This window comes from Bos mutus, chromosome 6, assembly GCF_027580195.1.
Source record: "Bos mutus isolate GX-2022 chromosome 6, NWIPB_WYAK_1.1, whole genome shotgun sequence".
NCBI classification, from domain to species: Eukaryota; Metazoa; Chordata; class Mammalia; order Artiodactyla; family Bovidae; genus Bos; species Bos mutus.
The window spans coordinates 115,173,749-115,193,677 of NC_091622.1; the positions used below are offsets into that span (position 1 = coordinate 115,173,749).

Here is a 19,929-nt window from a genome sequence, read left to right on the forward strand (position 1 = left end):
CACTGGACAGTCTCGTCAGGGAATCCCGGCCCCTACAGCTGGCTCCTTTTTCTCTGTGGCACTTACTGCCACCTGACCGTGTGTTTATTTACCTGCTGATGACTGGCTTATGATCTGCCCTACCCAGACACACACACTCTAGTACGGAGGAAGGGAAACCTGGCCCATCACCAGTTTTTGTAAATAAAGTTTTATTGGAACACAGCCACGCTCATTCCTTCACATACTGTCTGTGGCTGCTCTGGCGCTTCAACAGCAGAGATGAGTGTGCAACACCAGCCCGACGGCTCACAGAGCCAAGGAGGTTCTCTCTGGCCCTCGACGGAAAGAGTCTGAGGGCTCGCGCTCTGAAACGCGAGCTCCGTGAGAGCAGTTCTGTGCGCTGCACCCCCTGCTTCACCCCCTGTGTGTAGAGCAATCCCTGGAACATAACAAGTGCTCAGCTCGTGTGTTCAGCAAACAACTCGAACTGAATAAAAGACACAGGAGCACCTCATAAAGCAGAAAGGACTCTGCAGGGGTGAGACATGCCAAGGGGAGACGTTTAGCTCCCTGCAGGCCAGAGCCCGGCCCCACAGCACATGGCTGCTGCAGGAGCTCCAGACGGGACACTCGCACGTCTTCCTGTGGCCATTCTGTCCAATGGCTAGAGAACCCGTCCAGAAAGCATCACCTATAAGAAGGCAAGACGGGCTTCCCTGGTGGCTCAGGGGTAAAGACTCCACCTGCCACTGCCAGAGACATGGGTTCCATTCCCGATCGGGGAAGATCTTACATGCTGAGGAACGTGAATCCTGAGAGTCACAACTACCGAGCCTGAGCTCCGAAACAAGAGAGCAGTCTCTGCTCGCCACGACTAGAGAAAAGCCTGTGCAGCAACGAAGGCCCAGCACAGCCAATAAATAAATAAAAATTAAGAAGAAAAAAAAAGGCAAGATGTAAGTTGGTACAATAAACCGACGACAGAAACTTCCTCCGCTCACTTAACGCACTACTGGGCGCAGCACTTTCCTAGCCTCCCCTTCTCCCTGCCTACTGGTCAGTACTCATCACCCTTTCCTGACTTCAAATCATTTCCCACATCCCAGTTATGGGAATCATTTCCCACAATCCAGTTACCCTATCTTCTGCCAGGTCTTCTGGGTCTTCTAGCTAAAAACCCCAGTGGTGAGCCCACTCCTCCAACTGAGCCAGTGGAAACCCACTGGGCCATCAGAAACCACATTCACGTGGCAAGTGGACAGCTGCCAGTGCTTCGTCCTGTGTTTCTCAAAGCTTCTGCATTTACTCCAGTTTAAGAAAAAAATCTTAATAAACAGAACACATTCAGTAGTAGTGAAACAATTGCCAGTAGAAATTGTTTAAATAAAATTGGGCTGTAAAGCTCAGTTTATGCCTGTACCAAACTTCAGACCACTCCGGAGGGCTTCGTGTCCACTAACTCAGAGACGAGAGGTGCTTAGAGACACGTTCTATAAGATGGACTATGTAGTCAAGGTTCTTGAAGAGTCAGAAAGTGTTAAAACAACGCACAGTATTACTGTTATTAATCATATTGCATTAAGACTGCAGATCTGTTAATAACAGGTTCATTAAGGATCTTCACAATAATGACTTACCCTGTGCCCAAAAAGGTAAACATTTCAAACGCACTTAATCGCACTCATCAAGTGGCCTAACTTCTGACTCCATGTCCAGCACAAAGGGCACCTGGCCGCCCCCTTCAGGGAAGGCCTTCGATGGGCTGTGCTGCCGACTCAGGATCCGAGCTGGAGACCTCTACACGCTATTCACGGGCCAGATGGATGGAATAAACAGCCAGGAGGATCCTGGTCTGGGGCCCCAGGGAAGGCCCCTCTGCAGAAACTAGGTCTCCCCCTCTGACCACTTACAATTTCAGAACTGTCAGAAGGGGTCACGGCTGAATCGGGCCCCTCGGTGGTGGTCTGGGAGCTGTCGCTGATGGGCGAGGAGGCCTGGGTCCCGTCGTTCAGGTCCATGGCGGGGTCAGAAGGGACGGCGCTCATCTGGCTGGAGCTGTGGCTCAGGATGTCCTCCTCGTCCCCATCGGTGGCGGCGCTTGTCAAGTCACAGGCGGCCAGATCCACCGCGTCCGTCTGAAGCGTGTGCTGCGACCGGGGCTGCTCGGTGATGATGTCGTGACCCACAGAGTCGGCCGCTGAGCTGGCAGAGCCAGGCGTGGAGACCCCGGAAGAGGCAGCCAGCTCGCCTCCAACCTCACCCTTGACTGAGGCTGCAGACAGAGGAACATTCACTCTTCAAAGGGTCAGCAAGAGCAGACAACAGGGAACCGAATATTTGCAGAATACCCCCAAATTCACTGTCAGCACCTGTTTTAACTGCAAAACTTCCTTAAATACAGTGAAAATATGAACTAGTCAATTTCAAAAGCAAGACAAACAGTGCATCCTTCAAACATTTTGACTGGATTACTTATCTTTTCCTCTATCACTATATTGATAAAATAAGGACCCCAAGTAGCTATTTTTAAATGCTATAAATATTCCCGAGTGGCATTTCACCACCAACTCTCAAGTTTGACAAGCAACGTTTGTCAAACCACCTCCAGCTCTCAAGCTGCTGCTTCGTCCTGAGTACAGAGCAGCATGGAGACTCTGGTGATTCCCTGGCAGCCAGGTTGGGGTACAGGCGGGGTGCTCACAAGAGCTTGGAGCTTGGAGTAAGCGGCGCTCCGGAAGGTGGGCTTTCCATCTTCCCAGATCCCGTTCAAGACTCCTTAGCCAGTCCCACTCCCCTGGAGCATTAAGTTCACATTTCCCTAGTCTTTAACTCCCATTTAAAAAACATCACCCTACATAAGAACCCACACCAAGCTGTGAGCTATGTCACTCCTGGAGGCCAGGGGGTCAGTGAGCACTTGGGCACATGGATAGCTGTAATTTTTGTTTAATGTTTTAAGTTTATTTTTGTAATTTAAAAAGTCTACCCATTCCAGTATTCTTGGGCTTCCCTGGTGGCTCAGATGGTAAAGAATCAGCCTACAATGTGGAAGACCTGGGTTTAATCCCTGGGTTGGAAAGATTTCCCGGGAGGAGGCCATGGCAACCCACTCCAGTATTCTTGTCTAGAGAATCCCCATGGACAGAGGAGCCTGGCCTGGCAGGCTCCTCTGTCCATGGGGTTCTATTTTGTAGAATAAACCAGTAAATAAATAATCACCACTGAAAAGTATTCAGACTTTCTTTCCCTGTATTTCAGCCTTATTTTCAGTTATCTAAAAATATTCATTTGGCTAGGGTTATACAGACCAAACCCCTCTCAAATGGTTTTCATCTTTTCCATCTGTTACTGCGGTCTGTCACACTGACTGATTTGTGGACAGGGAAAAACCCCTGCCCCCAGGATACCCCTACTTGACTGCTTCCATGTTCACCAGCAACACTGGCCTGTAGTTCTGTTGTTACTGTAGCTTTGTCTGGTTTCAGTTTCAGGGGGATGGTGGCTTCACAGAATGAGTTTGGAAGTGTTCCTTCCTCTGCAGTTTTTGGGAACACTTTGAGAAGGGCGGGTGTCGACCCTTGTCTGACGTTTGGGAGAACTCGCCTGTGAAGCCCCTGATCGTGGACTCTGGCTGAGAGCGTCACTGCCACCTGCCACCTGCCGGCACTGGCTCAGATCCTCGGACCATCCTTAATCCCGTTTTCTTCCTCACACCCATGCAGTTCATGAGACACGTTACCCACCATGCCCTTCTCAACAAGACTTACACCCAGGGAGCATAAACCTAATTTTAAAACAGCTTGAAAACAGCATGTATTTGATACAGGAAAATATCCTATATAGGAAAACAGCAAATATTTGATCAAAGAAAACACACAGGTCGTGCTTCAAAGTGAACACTATGAAAGGCGCCTCAAGCGGGCTTCACGGCCGCCTCCAAGGAGCACGGCCCACTGCGGGGCAGAGCTCAGCGGAGAGGAGCAAGGGGCACACCGCTACCTGAGAAGGCGGGGCTGCTGCCCTCCGACCTGGGCTCCGAGTCGTCTTCCAAGGGCGCTGCTTCTCCGAAGAGCACTTTCCCTAGGGAAGGACACAGCAAGTCAGCGCTTGCTGAAGGAAGCACTCTGAAGAGCAGACAGCAGTGCGCTCCAAGAGGAAACGCGCCGGCACACTTAACCCTGCCATCAGCCTCTCATCACATCCACGCTTCCTGACTTCTCCACAGTGCTAATACGAAGTGCACACACATCCTGTTTAGAGTATTATTAAAATCAATGAACCTGTATGAAAAACAGTTAAAAGCAATGATTCTTAATCTGTACCACAAAGTATTTTAATTATTAATATTAACTGACTTAAGACTACTGTCAGTGTTAAATAATTTATGTTACTATTTAACCTTTGGAGAAGGCAATGGCACCCCACTCCAGTACTCTTGCCTGGAAAATCCCATGGACGGAAGAGCCTGGTAGGCTGCAGTCCATGGGGTCGAGAAGAGTCGGATATGACTGAGCGACTTCACTTTCACTTTTCACTTTCATGCATTGGAGAAGGAAATGGCAACCCACTCCAGTGTTCTTGCCTGGAGAATCCCAGGGACAGGGGAGCCTGGTGGGCTGCCGTCTGTGGGGTCTCACAGAGTCGGACACGACTGAAGCGACTTAGCAGCAGCAGCAGCAACACCATTTAACCTTAAAAATGTCAAGTTATAGCCAGAACCCATTCTACTAGCCGCCAGGATATTCACGTCATATCTCCAACAAAAAGTCACTTTTATTATCTTTTAACCTGAAGGATTTCTATTGCTGATAACCAGTACTCAAGTACTATATGATCTGGGAGGATGGAATAGTATTTCATCTTTAGCTAAATTCTAAAAATACATTTTACAGTCAATGGTTTCCAAATTATAATACGGAAAAAAGAAAACAACAGTCTTAACATGATTTAAGTGGGATCATTAAATCCTTATGGTTACTTTACATATAAATGTCATTAAATGACACTATCAAAATAATTACTGGCAAGTTCCAATTTCTAACTTCACTCCTCTTCAAAGATTAAGTCACAGGTGTGATACTTCCATAAATCTACACTGATCTGACTTTAAAGCCCTCCTCCCATCCAGGAAAAAGCAAAGGAAACTCAAGATCTAGATGAAACTAACACAGCAACCTGGCTTACCTATAAATAACATAGCCCTTTATTACAGAACAAGTGATTTACCTTGAGAAAGCAGATAACACTGCAACCTGTGAATTCAGAGTTAACGAAAGCAGCCTCCGTCCTTGCAAACAGCAGTCTGCAAATCTGTTCCAAGGAGTTCTCCCCACAAGGGGGCAAGGCCAGGCCACGCCCCCCACCCTCACCCTGATCTGACACCCAACAGCTCTGTCTCTCTCTCTCATATATTGGTGTATTTCACCTGAAAAGAAAGATCCTGCAGCTACGACAGCAAAGTATGACAACTGCAGCTCTACAGGACAACAGCAAAACACTCAAAAATAAAAAAGAGCCTGAGCACAAATTCCACATTCCAGCCCTCAGAAAACATTGCAACCTGAATCTGTCATCGCCTTGTCATCAGAAAGAGAACAAGAAACAAGGCAAGTGCTAGGGAAATCTGGTCACACGCCTTAAGTCTCCTCCTAGTCCAAGGAGAGAAACATGAGCTTTTGACAGAAGCCTTTCAGGTTTCAAGAAATCTCAGGGTTTTCCCCAAAATCTCAAACTTGAAAGGATCCCACATCATGATGATCCGTGCACGCATGTGTGCAAAACCGCTTCAATCGTGTCTGACTCCATGCAACTCCATGGACCACAGCACACCAGGCTCCTCTGTCCATGGGGATTCTCCAGGCAAGAATACTGGAGTGGAGTGCCATTTCCTTCTCCATATGATGACCCAAATATTGTTAATTCCAAGTATTCTAGGAAACGTTTACCTAATCCAGCCAGGATTAGAATATTATTCCTATTAAGATCCCACTCAACACTACAAATAATATTAGGCATCAGGCTGCCTCAATTAAACACTCAAGACACGAAACAGACTAGCATGTTACATGTAAAAAATTAGCTTTTTATGTCAATTTTAAAAAAAGGAGTCTTTTAGAATTTCAAAATAGAAAACAGCAATAGTTTTCTATGGAAATCTAGAGCAGAGGAAGAAAATGATTGGTGCTGTAAGAAATGATGTGTACCAAAACTTTCAGACCATATCAGAAGAACTTTGATTAAATAAAAATAATTATATCAGAAAACTTGGGTAAGTACAAAGGTAAATATGGCTGAAAAATGACAACCAGGCCCAAATAATTAACCAAACATTATCCCTGACTAATACCAAACAAGTTTCTTTGGGATGATGAGCTGCCTTTGCAAACAGAACACCCCCAGGAGCAGGAGTTGGCAACCAAATAAAGCTGTGCTGGAAGGCAGCTGTGCCCGTCAGCTTCGCATCATCTGTGCCTACCTTCCTGCCACAAGACACAGCTGCTGCTGCTGCTGCTGCTGAGTCGCTTCAGCCGTGTCCGACTCTGTGCGACCCCACAGACGGCAGCCCACCAGGCCCTGCTGTCCCTGGGATTCTCCAGGCAAGAACACTGGAGTGGGTTGCCATTTCCTCCTCCAAAGCATGAAAGTGAAAAGTGAAAGTGAAGTCACTCAGTCGTGTCCAACTCTTAGCGACCCCATGGACTGCAGCCCACCAGGCTCCTCCATCCATGGGGTTTTCCAGGCAAGAGTACTGGAGTGGGGTGCCATTGCCTTCTCCGCAGGACAGAGCTGAAGCCCTGCAAAAAGAGGACTCTAAGGGCTACACCTGGCCCTTCATAGAAAACGTTTGCTGACACCTCACCTGAAGCGTGAGAAATTTATGACAGGGAATTTCCCTGGAGGTCCCGTGCTGAGCACTCAGTACTCTCACTGCCGGGCTTGGGATCAACCCCTGGTCCCAGAAGTCACACGGTGTGCCCTCCACCCCCCCAAAAAAGAGAGAAATTTATGATAAACCAATTCTGATCCACAAGTAACTTTCTGAAGCCACCCAACAGGACTATTCGGGCCTGGTTATCAGATTTCAGCTGCATTTATACACACAATCACCATGCTGAGAAGAGGCACAGGCATAGCCAACTGCATCAGAGAAATACTGAAAAAGCAGGAAGATTCAAAACAATCATTTCTGAAATAATCACCTTTTTGTTTTCTTGAAAGGACAGGGCTGCATGAAGAACCCCCTCCAGCTGTAAGTCACAGAAAATGACAGGTGAGAATACAGTACAAGCGGCTGAGATCCAGAAACAATCAGAAAATCTTCAAGCTGGATTCAACTTTAGAAAATACATGAACGTTATTTCTACAGGTGGTGCTTAACCACCATCCTGTAACATAAAAACTGCATAACTTTAATTTCAATAACTTGAAAATTACATTAGCACTCAAAAATACAATTCTAAAGATGTGACCTAAAACGTCAAAAGAGCTCAAAGTGCATTTAGAAAGCCAAACTAAAAACATTAGAAAACCCAGATTACTTGGTCAACCAATAATCAAATAGACATTTCCATTAGACACAGTCATTAGAAATTAGATCACTGGACAGCAATCATTTTTGTCCGGCATGCATCCATAGGGAAAGGACAGCTCAGGACAAAGCCCAGTGGACAGGCACAGCGACAGATTCTCCGTGGGGCTCAGGCAGACGCTGTGACCACACGAGGCCACGGGCAGACATCGCAGCCCTCCCTGGTCAGTACTGACGGTGAAGGCCACCTCGCCCGCGCTGCACTGAGCAGACCCCACGCGCCAGGCCTGGTGCAGCCAGTCCGCAGAGGCCCAGAAGCCTCCACTGCTCCAGACCCGGTCCACAGGCTGCCACTCAGGGACCCCTGACTTCTAGCTCCCCGGGGACCAGTCCAAGTCAAGCAGGGGGATCTGCAGCAGCAGCATATGGTGGGGTCAGGGCCACGTAGTGCCCAAAAGCACAGGGAAAAAGAGCAAAGCAGGGAGAAGGGGCCGGAGGAGGAGGAGGGACAGAGGGCTGCCTAGAACCAGGCGGGACCACAGAGCAGAGCCCAGAGGGCAGCAAAGGCCTCGAGGGCCTCAGGAAGACCCCAGGATCTGTCACGGGCAAACAGCGCCAGTGCCGTCACTCTCCGACAGGTGAACTGCCACGTGGAGGCAGCCGAGTCCAGGTCAGGAGGCCAGGCATCCGTGCTGGCCTCACCTCACCCGCCTGCACCCCCCAGTCCCTGTGTGCAGGAGGAAGGACGACACCTGTGTCGTAGGCAACTCAGCCGCCCGTGGCTCACCAACACCGGCGCGAGTTTCAGGAGGGGTGCAGAGTCACGGCAGAGTGGACTCCAGAGTGGCCGTCCAAACGCCCTACCTATCAGCTCCACGATGCTCCCGCTCCGACTGCGGCCCCCGGGCTCATCCTTGGAGGCCGAGAGCTGCCGGACGCCGCCCGCCGTGGTCAGCGCGCGCAGGAGCTCGGGCGGCGGGGTTCGGAGGAGCTGCTGCAGCAGCTCCAGGGCCCCAGTCACGACGTTGTGGTCCTGGTGCTGGGTGTAGTGCAAGGTCAACTCGTACACCTAGAAACAGGAGCACCGCGTTACTGCCAGCCATGGCCCTGACAATGTCCCAGCCTCCAGGCTTTTTGCTTTTGTCTTCTGTTGTGAAAATGTGTGCCTTCTCCCCCTCAACACTTCTCTATCTCTTCTACCAGTGTAATGATTCACTTCCATGGTTTTCTAAAGTCCCGGGACTTTTTTCACGGTTATATTAATTCCTTAGAAATAAGCAGAGCACTTCCACAAGAGGAGAAGCATGGTAATGGAGAGCTCCATCTCCCTACACTGGGACCAGGAAAGGAGAATCAAGTCCTAAACACACCGTGCACACAGCTCCTCAGACACACAAACCAAGCAAACAGCACTGGCCACAGTGCACTGAGAAAGGGTTTCCAAAGCTTTTAAAGGCATCACACCACACGTGACACTGTGCCACAGTACATGAGCGTAATGGGCTTATCCCTTTCTTCTTCATTAGAGGTGCCAGATAATACACAGAGTGCCCAGTTAAATGCAAATTTCAGATAAATAATTTCAAAGTGTAACACTGAGCTGTGCGATTTCCAGCCTACTTACACAACAAGGTTACTGGTGATTTACTTGAAATTTAAGTAACTGGTGCCCTCTATTTTTATTTGCTAAGTTGGGCAGCCCTACCTGTGATATCATAGAATACGTATTTTTTTATAACGACAGTATAGCAGTGTATAAGGTAAGTCTTTGACTCATTTGATGTCTCTGCTTCTTCTGATGGGCACCTCCCAGCTCTAGGTCACAGGTCTGTGACCCCCAGTCTGCGGGCAAACCTGGCCACCAGCTATTCTGCACACAGTTTTCCTGGAACACAGCCGAGCATATACTGTCTGTGGTTGCTCTCCTGCTACGAGCTGGGAGTTGGCCCGTGACCCCTAATCAGCTCACAAGCTTAAGCTGTGATTACTGACCTGTCTGCTCTGAGCAAAGACTCTCCTGACTTCTTAGTCCATGGATGGAGGAAACGCATACCCTATGCTCCCTGACCTCATCTGCCTCCTCCCAAATTTTGAAGCATAGTCAGTGCTCTCGTGTTATTAAGGGCTGCATTTATACACTAAGATATAACTTCTTAAATCACGTGTGCTTTGCCTAGATGTTGAGTCTAAATACTGAATTAAAAAACCAGTATGTACCTCAAAATGCGCACATTAACCTCATTCATGAAGAATTGATGCTTGTGAACTGTGGTGTTGGAGAAGACTCTTGAGAGTCCCTCAGACACTGGAGAGATCAAACCAGTCCATCCTCAAGGAAATCAGCCTGAATATTCATTGGAAGGACTGATTCTGAAGCTGAAGCTCTAATACTTTGGCCACCTGATGCAAAGAGCTGACTCATTAGAAAAGACCCTGATGCTGAGAAAGACTGAAGGCAGGAGGAGAAGGGGATGACAGAGGACGAGAGGGTTGGATGGTATCACCGATTCAATGGACATGAGTGAGCAAACTCCAGGAGACGGTGAAGGACAGGGAAGCCTGGCGTGCTGGAGTCCATGGGGTCGCAAAGAGTCAGACACGACTGAGCGACTGAGCACCATTCACTGCAAAGCCTATTAACGTGACCGGACCCGAGAAGAGAGAACTGTTTCACTACCACTAGTCCTGTGTCACTTGAAACAGAATGTCCCAAGGATAACAATTCAGTGAATTCTCTATTATTATAGTCTCACACTTGCTTAAAATCAGTCAACAATTTGCTCCAAAACTGCTAACAGTTTTCTCTGCTGTACCTTCCTGGTTTTCCTCCTCACACACACACACACACACACACACACATGCACCTTCCCTTGTTCCAGCTCTTAGTCATGACAATGGCCGCAGGGAGCTCCTGGGACCTCCCGTCTCTATGAAGAATCTGAACAGCCCACTGCACACGGTCATCTCAGAACTGCTTCCACCACATTCGTGGTTAGCTGTGTTTCCCAGGTTTCAGGGCTTTGGGATTTTTGCATCTGTTTCTCATTTTGCTAGAATGCATCTTCAAATAATTTTTTTTTTTAAAGCATACACAAAAAGAAAAAAAGTGTACATTAAAAGCAAAATGAATTCTTGCATATCTAGAAATATCTGTGTTTTGCCCAGACTTGCTTACCAATTTAGCCAGGCCCAGGATTACTTCAAATTCTATTTAAATATACATAGCCAAACTACATTAGTTGAGTTGAAGTTCTTAATCAAATTAATTTAATTCAAAATGGCCATAAGTCAAAAGAATACAGATTAGATATGTTTGAGAGAGAATCTCACCTAGCTTGCTAACGTGACAAGGTGCCATAGCGTTTAATCACGTTGAAGAAATGTAACTATTAAGGAAGTCGGAAATCAATGAAACAGCGCCTCCCCAGCCCTTCCCTTAGCCTCCCAGGACTGCTGTTCTCCTAGTTCAGCACAGCTTTCCGCACACCTCTCACGGCATCTTCCCCCAGCACCCCAGCTGACCTGGGAGAGCCTGGACGCCTCTGCTCGCCAGCTCGCCCTTGCCCACACACTCAGTCTCTCACTCCGTGGCCCTGGCGAAGGCCACAGTCCGCAAAGCTCTCTCCTCCCAACTTTCTGTCTCTGGTCAAAGCCTACTCTCCCCAAAGCATCATCAGCTATTAACGGCCTGTCCACGGCCCCCGCACCACACACGCTACAGAACACCAGCCCTCCCACCGTGCTATTTAGTGAAAGCCTGCCTGCCTCCCCCACGAGGCCAATGGTCTCCAAACGTTTGACTAAGAAGCCTCTTTAAAAAAAAAAATCAGAAAAAAATTCTGAGTATGCAGCCCCAATAATATTTGTTTTAAAATACTGTCCAGGTAGTACTGAACTCAGATATTACGCATGTTATAAAACATGCACTGACTCTGACAAGTGTCTCACTCCAGTTACTGGTTTACAGGAAACACAGACAGCAAAGAGAACTGTTAACTCACACAGTGGAGAGTCAAGGAATAAAAACAAGATTGCCAGGAGTTCCACAGGACTGATGATCCGATTCTTCAAAAACTGAACTCTAAGAGAAATTAGACACAGAAGGGGACCAAGAGATCAAAGAGACGGACATCCTTCACAGCCAGTCTCATCTGGATGCTGGTTCCAAAGAGCAGGAGAACAAAGCGACAGGGATGCGTAGGGATCTGATGCTAAGCAAATGTTCTTTTCTTCAGGTGTGACAAAGGCATTGCCCTTAAAATTAGAAACACAGAGTCCTCACCTACAGGGCCCCACGTGAGACACCTGCAGATGAAGTGACACCGAGGCTGGGATTCATCCCCAAGGGGCTTATGGAATCATCTTGGAAAGCTTGTGAGAACACCTTTGTTTTACTCCGCTGTCCCACCATACAAAGGTCGAGGACCTGGGGTCATGACCCAGGGTCTGAGCCAGCAGCTCCAGCTCCAGAGTGCACAGTCCTAACTCTCTGTTCTCGGTTCCGCTGCTTCTCTTCCAAAGGAGCCGAGTTTCTGAACGCTGGTCCTGTCTGCACAGGCATCGGAGTGAAGCTCAGGGGCTGCCTACCTGGACGAGCTGCTCCGTCGAGGGAGAGACTTCCATCTCTTTCCGCGTCACCCCAAAGCTGCCTTTCAGGCTTGTGTCCTTGACCTGCTGCTGCAGCAGGGGCACCAAGTACCTCAGCGCGAGCAGGACGCCGAGAATCAGGAGGGTGGGGTGCTCCCCCTCCACGGGGACCAGCAAACCTACAAAGGCAGCAGCGAGACGGTCACAGCGGACCCGCTGCTGGGAGCCCATGGCGCCCTCTGCCAACAGGAAGAGACCCAAGAGGCACCCTGAGGCTGGGGGGACACAGATGGCATGAGCATCACTACAGAAAAGCACACGGCCTCGAGCAGAGACCCAGGGGCGCCGCTGGGGGAGACACTTGGCCCCTCGGCTCAGCAAGGCCCCGCACAGCGAGGGGAAACCAGGCAGCTCTCTTGCATCCGCTGCCCAGGTGCTGCCCACGCCACCTGCCGGGACCGATTCCCACCACCGCCCCCAGGCGGGAGGCCTGGTCAGCAGGCCTACAGCCGTCCAGACGGCCTGCGGCTCGGGCTCCCTGCATCCAGGGCCTGCACAGAGGCCGTGAGGCGTGCGGCCTGGAAGGCCAGTCCCAGGAAGGCTCCCACCCCACCCCGCTGGCTCTCGTTGGGCCGGCGCATCCACGCTGCTGCCCCAGGGAGGAGGGCGGGGAGAGGCTTCCCCAGGCCTCACGCCACCCCCGCGGGCGCGCCTGTACACTTCCCCATCAGCCAGGCTGAAGGACCCCGTCAGGAAGCTGAGGAGGGGCTGCCTGACCGTAAAAGAATTTCAAAGGCCTATCTCGGGAAGCTGCCAGGGGCCCCCACACCCCGGGGCGAGGCACTGGCCGGTCGGGCCTCACCTAGGAGCACGCTGAGCAGCCAGCTGTAAAAGTACTGCGTCCTCCTGGAGTGCTGGCAGATGCTGACCACCGAGCCCGCTGCTGTCCGCCGCACAGTTGGGGAGCTGGACTTCAGGTTCGCGATGAAAGCCTTCAACAGAACCTGTGGAAGCCAAACCCAAGTGGGCGGAAGATGAGGCTCGGGGAAACTCAGCACATATTTCAGAGAAGCATGACCTGCTCCAAGTTCTCGCAAAGTATAAAGCATTAACCACTTGAGACTTTTCCAGAGCCAAATGGAAACCCTTCAAGTGTGGGATACCTCAGAGCTATATGTGTGTGCAGACTCTTCACTTCTTTATGAACTGCAAGGAGGGCCCTGCTTAGCATCTACGTCCCTATATGAGAGTGAAAGCCTTCATTTCTACAAAACATGTCCCCGCAAGGCCTACGGCCAGGGTCAGTGAGTTTTTACTGTTGTTTAGTTGCTGAGCTGTGTCTGACTCTTTGCAACCCCATGGACTATAGCCCGCCAGGCTCCTCTGTCTATGGGATTCTGCAGACAAGAACACTGCAGTGGGTTGCCATTTCCCTCTCCAGGGGATCTTCCCGATCCAGGGATCAAACTCATGTTTCCTGCGTTGCAGGCAGATTCTTTACCACTGAGCCATGTGGGAAGCCCAGGGTGAGTGAGTAGTGCTGTGTAAAATAAATGCAATTAAAAAAAAAAATCAACAAATAATGAAGTCCAGGAGGAGAATGCCTAAATGACAGCTTGTCAACTTGCTGCTAAAGCCACTAAGAGACACTCTCAGGTCTGGAAACGTGCAATACGGCTGAACTGAGACCACACACTCAAAGTTATCTTCCTAAGAAATCAGAGAAGGAGACTTTGTTACCGTGCCTCCAAAGGACACAGTGCTATACTTCTAGCGATGGCCATTTAAGTCTTCACAAAAATATCCAAAGAATGAAAGGGGGTGACTACGCAGCTGCATGAGCTTGGTGACCATGCTACTTAAGAACATCTATCCCCATCACTCTGAGCAGTGACCTGGCCCTGTTACTGCTGGGTGCGTGCAGAGCGCGGCTGAGCAGTCAGAGATACGCAGACGCCACCGGGGAAGGTCTGCCTGTCAGCAAACCAGCACAACTTAGCAGAGCAGCATCCGACTTGTAAGCGAGCTTCTCCTAACAGTGTGGCTAGCACTAACTGGCTCTCAGGGATCCCTGACACTCTGTGAATTCACAGATCAGAGCTCTGGAACCAGAGAGGGGAGGACCAGACCCCCAGCCACATGACACCCCCAGGAGACCATGGCCAACAGTTTCTCCTCAGAGACAACACCTGGAGAGAAACCGCTCAACTTATTTCTGACAAACTCTTAGCTCCAAACAGAGAGCATCTTAAAGAACTCCTTTCAGTGAGATCACACACATACATCATCTTGGAAACAGTAAGTCAAGACTCATTCTGACTAGTGCAAACTTCTAAGCAGAATGAAAACTAAACATTACTATGATGAGTCAGCCCACGTTGAACCTCAAGTTTGGAATAATAATAAAATTGAATCTGCGAGCTCCAGGGGGCGTTCTTGGGTCCAAATGCCACAGTCCTGAGAAAGCCTTGTAAAGGCAGCTGGTGGGAGGTCCCCGCACTGTCCTTAAAGGTCTTCTCATGAGGAGGAGGAAGCATAATAGATGGTAGGGTAAGATAGTTCCACTCTTCTAAACACCGACAGGACGTGTATTTAGAGCACTTCAAAAGAAAAGACACAAAAACCATTCCACTTTGGAGTCAAGAGCACTTCAGGGAATGGAAACAGAAATTCAACCAAATGCGGCAGCAGAGTGTACTCAGCAGACGACGTCACTGAAAAGCACGACCGTTCCGGTCCGGCGGTACAGGGAGCTGCCAGGATCACCTGTGCCAGCGATGACAAGCTGTGCACTGCCCAGCACTTGGCACAGCTCTGCGGTGTCTGCCGAAGTGGCAACATCCACCCTCACACCCGACAGCTGCCGTTCCAGGTGTCACAACCTGTGCTCCAGGAGACCCGCACGAGCACGGCGTGGCAGCATTCGGGACATCAGCACTTCAGGCGACCCCCGGTCCAGGGTCCAGAGCAGTAAAAGGGTTGGCTGCATCACACTCACCCAAGGGAACGCTCGCAGCTCCAAAACCGCAAGATCTAGTGACACACGGCGACAGGCAAGACTCTCACTAGTTTAGTGCTGCGCAGAAGAGACCAGACTGAGAGTACACGCCCCAAGGTCCTCACGGCTACGGTCACACGCTGCGACTTACATACTGTAACTTACACGCCACAAGGTCCTCACGGCTACGGTCACACGCTGCGACTTACATACTGTAACTTACACGCCACAAGGTCCTCACGGCTACGGTCACACGCTGCGACTTACATACTGTAACTTACACGCCACAAGGTCCTCACGGCTACGGCTCACACGCTGCGACTTACATACTGTAACCTACATGCCCCAAGGTCCTCACGGCTACGGTCACACGCTGCGACTTACATACTGTAACTTACACGCCACAAGGTCCTCACGGCCACGGCTCACACGCTTTCGACTTACATACTGTAACTTACACGCCGCAAGGTCCTCACGGCTACGGTCACACGCTGCGACTTACATACTGTAACTTACACGCCACAAGGTCCTCACGGCTACGGCTCACACGCTGCGACTTACATACTGTAACTTACACGCCACAAGGTCCTCACGGCTACGGCTCACACGCTGCGACTTACATACTGTAACTTACATGCCCCAAGGTCCTCACGGCTACGGTCACACGCTGCGACTTACATACTGTAACTTACACGCCACAAGGTCCTCACGGCTACGGTCACACGCCATGCGACTTACATACTGTAACTTACACGCCACAAGGTCCTCACGCTACGGTCACACGCTGCGACTTACATACTGTAACTTACACGCCACAAGGTCCTCACGGCTACGGCTCACACGCTGCGACTTACATACTGTAACTTACACGCCACAAGGTCCTCACGGCCACGGCTCACACGCTGCGACTTACATACTGTAACTTACACGCCACAAGGTCCTCACGCCACGGCTCACACGCCACGACTTACATACTGTAACTTACACGCCACAAGGTCCTCACGGCCACGGCTCACACGCTGCGACTTTACATACTGTAACTTACATGCCCCAAGGTCCTCACGGCTACGGCTCACACGCTGCGACTTACATACTGTAACTTACACGCCACAAGGTCCTCACGGCTACGGTCACACGCCGCGACTTACATACTGTAACTTACACGCCACAAGGTCCTCACGGCTACGGTCACACGCTGCGACTTACATACTGTAACTTACACGCCACAAGGTCCTCACGGCTACGGTCACACGCTGCGACTTACATACTGTAACTTACACGCCACAAGGTCCTCACGGCTACGGCTCACACGCTGCGACTTACATACTGTAACTTACACGCCGCAAGGTCCTCACGGCTACGGTCACACGCTGCGACTTACATACTGTAACTTACACGCCACAAGGTCCTCACGGCTACGGTCACACGCTGCGACTTACATACTGTAACTTACACGCCACAAGGTCCTCACGGCTACGGCTCACACGCTGCGACTTACATACTGTAACTTACATGCCCCAAGGTCCTCACGGCTACGGTCACACGCTGCAACTTACATACTGTAACTTACACGCCACAAGGTCCTCACGGCTACGGTCACACGCTGCGACTTACATACTGTAACTTACACGCCACAAGGTCCTCACGGCTACGGTCACACGCTGCGACTTACATACTGTAACTTACACGCCACAAGGTCCTCACGGCTACGGCTCACACGCTGCGACTTACATACTGTAACTTACACGCCACAAGGTCCTCACGGCTACGGCTCACACGCTCGACTTACATACTGTAACTTACACGCCACAAGGTCCTCACGGCTACGGCTCACACGCTGCGACTTACATACTGTAACTTACATGCCCCAAGGTCCTCACGGCTACGGCTCACACGCTGCGACTTACATACTGTAACTTACACGCCACAAGGTCCTCACGGCTACGGTCACACGCTGCGACTTACATACTGTAACTTACACGCCACAAGGTCCTCACGGCTACGGTCACACGCTGCGACTTACATACTGTAACTTACACGCCACAAGGTCCTCACGGCTACGGCTCACACGCTGCGACTTACATACTGTAACTTACATGCCCCAAGGTCCTCACGGCTACGGTCACACGCTGCAACTTACATACTGTAACTTACACGCCACAAGGTCCTCACGGCTACGGTCACACGCTGCAACTTACATACTGTAACTTACATGCTGCAAGGTCCTCACGGCTACGGTCACACGCTGCGACTTACATACTGTAACTTACATGCCCCAAGGTCCTCACGGCTACGGTCACACGCTGCGACTTACATACTGTAACTTACATGCCCCAAGGTCCTCACGGCTACGGTCACATGCTGCGACTTACATACTGTAACTTACATGCCGCAAGGTCCTCACGGCTACGGCTCACATGCTGCGACTTACATACTTACATACCGTAAGGTTCTCCACGGCTACAACTTAAAGACAGACCCCCTGGCATTAGACGCCAGGTCAGTGTGACCAGCCCTGGAGAGGAAGGAGGGAACGCAGACAGGGAGAGGCTGGGAGAGGCCCCTGGGTGCCGCTAACGTTGCACGTGCAGACCTGGGTGGCGGCCGCAAGCACAGGCTCGCTTTGTGGCCCCTAGCTGAGGAGGCATGTGTCGCCCACGTGCTGTGTCTTCATTCCACATCAGCCAAAGAAAAGCTCGAGAGTCTCCACACCTAACACAACAGGGCTCCTGTCAGGAAGCTTCTGATCAAACCTGCTGGTCACAACCGTGGACTTCTACCACCCAGACAACCCACAGGAACCTGGGCACAAGGTGTCACATGCATGAACTCACAAGGGTAAAAAGAACAGGACGGGGACAACGGCAGACGAGAGGCATTCGCAAATGCGGAAGCTAGACGGCAAACAAGAGGAAACTGAGTGAGCAGTCCCCAGAGAGGTGCTCCTACACGAGCCTGTTTAGGAGCTGGGGAGAAGGACCGAAAGCCACCGCCCAAAGCAAGCCCAGCCACGGAGTGCTACGGAGAGCTCGGGTGCGGGGGCGCCAGAGACCCGTGAGCGTGGCCTGGGCGTGGGGACAGACAGCTGCATGCCGGGCTGCTCCTGGGACATGGGCACCGCTCCCCATCTCCTGCAGAGGCGGGATCCCGGAGAGGCCGCCAGAGCGGAGGACGGACGCCAGCACCGAGAAAAGAGAGGAACTGAGGAAAAGTCTGCCTTCTGACCACTGAGACTGTCCACACAGCCCCTCTTTAGCAGTAAGCCTAGAGAGATGGGCACCCGGCAGCTGGCAAGCAGGCTTCTGCTGGGGGGCCAAGATGCTGTAAGACAGGCCCAGGGAGCCCTACCAGGCTGCTGCAGCGGCGGCTGGAGGACCCACGACGGCCAGGGGAAGAACCAGGTCCGGTCAACCAGCCTTCGTGCGCACAAGTGCAGAGACACGCTCACAGCGCCAGGAGAAGGTGTGACAAGGTGGGGAGCGCCAGAGAGTAATAAGCACACGAAAAAGAGGCAACTGCTGACTCCAGAAATAGCGAAACGCTATACAAAGAAACAAGCACAAGCACAGCACAGCACAGGACTAGCTGTGACCACCACTCAGGCGCAGTAACATACACACCGAACACTTACATCACTGTGGTGGAAGATGGGAGAAAGGTTAGCGCTAAACACACCTTCCCCACTGTGAAACATATACATAAAACCCCCAAAACCTGCAATGTAAGCATGTGATTTAGAAATGTAGAGGGAAGTACCCAGAGAAACTCTGGCACAGGACTGGCCCACTAAGAGAAGAAGGCCAGGACTCTTGGCAACCCTCAGGGCGTGTGCCCGGACACTCTGAACAGGACCCGAGAGAGGGGATGAAGACTGCCGGCAGGGGCGCAAACAAACAGGAGGCTGAGCGGCGCCCCGGCCGCGGGCACTCACACTCAGAGGACGCCGTCGGGGTGCCGGCTCCGCCTGCAGTTCAGGGACCGCCGCTGGCTTCAATCAGGCTAGGCAGTCAAGCCTGGACACCAAAACCAGTCTGCTCTGGCAAAATGCCTTTTGAATTTGCTTCTATAAACTGTCTCCCTGCTCAACTTTTCACCCCACAGTGAGAAGGCAGAAGGGGAAAGAGGCCCTTTGTGTGCCTTCAAGAATTCAAAGAATTATAATCCAAATTATGAAGCACTCTCAAATGCCTGTCTGTACAAAAGGGCGACTCCCACTAAGACTCATTCACACGCTTGTGGCTTGAGGCAACGCTCATACCTTAATCTCATTGTCGTTCGCAAAGTTGCCAAAAGAAGCCATAATTTTAGGGATCGCTGCCGCCAACGTCTCCTGAACAGACTCCTCAGGTCTCTTGCTTGTGCGTGTCAGGCAAGGCAACAAGTTCACCAAGTACGGCCTGCGGTGGGAGAGGAACACCTGTTACTCTTCCAAGTCTACCTTAATGAGAAACACAAGTGGTCAGCTCAGTACCTGTTAGTTTTTATATGCCAGAGTCCTTCCTGGAAAATAAACAAACCTCAGCGGGAAGACTCAGTGCAGATGAATCAATAGCTTGTTTTTAAAATTCTCTGCAGTAAATTATTACAGCTATTAAAACAGTCAGATTTTAAATTAGAAAATAACAGAAAGCACTAAGAAATGAGAATGGAGCTTTCTTAAATAGGGAGGACTGCACAGTTTTTTTCTAAGCATTCCCACTGAATAAGGCCTTGGTGAGAAGCCCCAGCCCCGAGAGAGCAGCGGGCAGTGCGGGCCTGGAGAGGAGCAGTCCCAGGACAGGCGCGCTGGGCGCAGGCAGGGCGCCCTCTAGAGGCAGAGACAGGCAACAAGCAG

At 50.8% G+C, this 19,929-nt stretch overlaps 1 protein-coding gene across 4 annotated transcripts in view; it reads right to left on the reverse strand.

The window, feature by feature from the left end:
* Nucleotides 1-19,929, reverse strand: part of HTT (huntingtin) — a 132,011-nt gene that overhangs the window by 81,150 nt on the left and 30,932 nt on the right. For all 4 annotated transcript variants that reach the window (XM_070372786.1, XM_070372785.1, XM_070372787.1 and 1 more), the window contains exons 6-12: nucleotides 19,354-19,492; nucleotides 12,960-13,101; nucleotides 12,098-12,276; nucleotides 8,375-8,579; nucleotides 7,182-7,229; nucleotides 3,982-4,062; nucleotides 1,893-2,254 (exon numbers count right to left, since the gene is read on the reverse strand). In XM_070372786.1, the coding sequence (XP_070228887.1) occupies nucleotides 1,893-2,254; nucleotides 3,982-4,062; nucleotides 7,182-7,229; nucleotides 8,375-8,579; nucleotides 12,098-12,276; nucleotides 12,960-13,101; nucleotides 19,354-19,492 (1,156 nt within the window). The remainder of the gene's footprint in view (nucleotides 1-1,892; nucleotides 2,255-3,981; nucleotides 4,063-7,181; nucleotides 7,230-8,374; nucleotides 8,580-12,097; nucleotides 12,277-12,959; nucleotides 13,102-19,353; nucleotides 19,493-19,929) is intronic.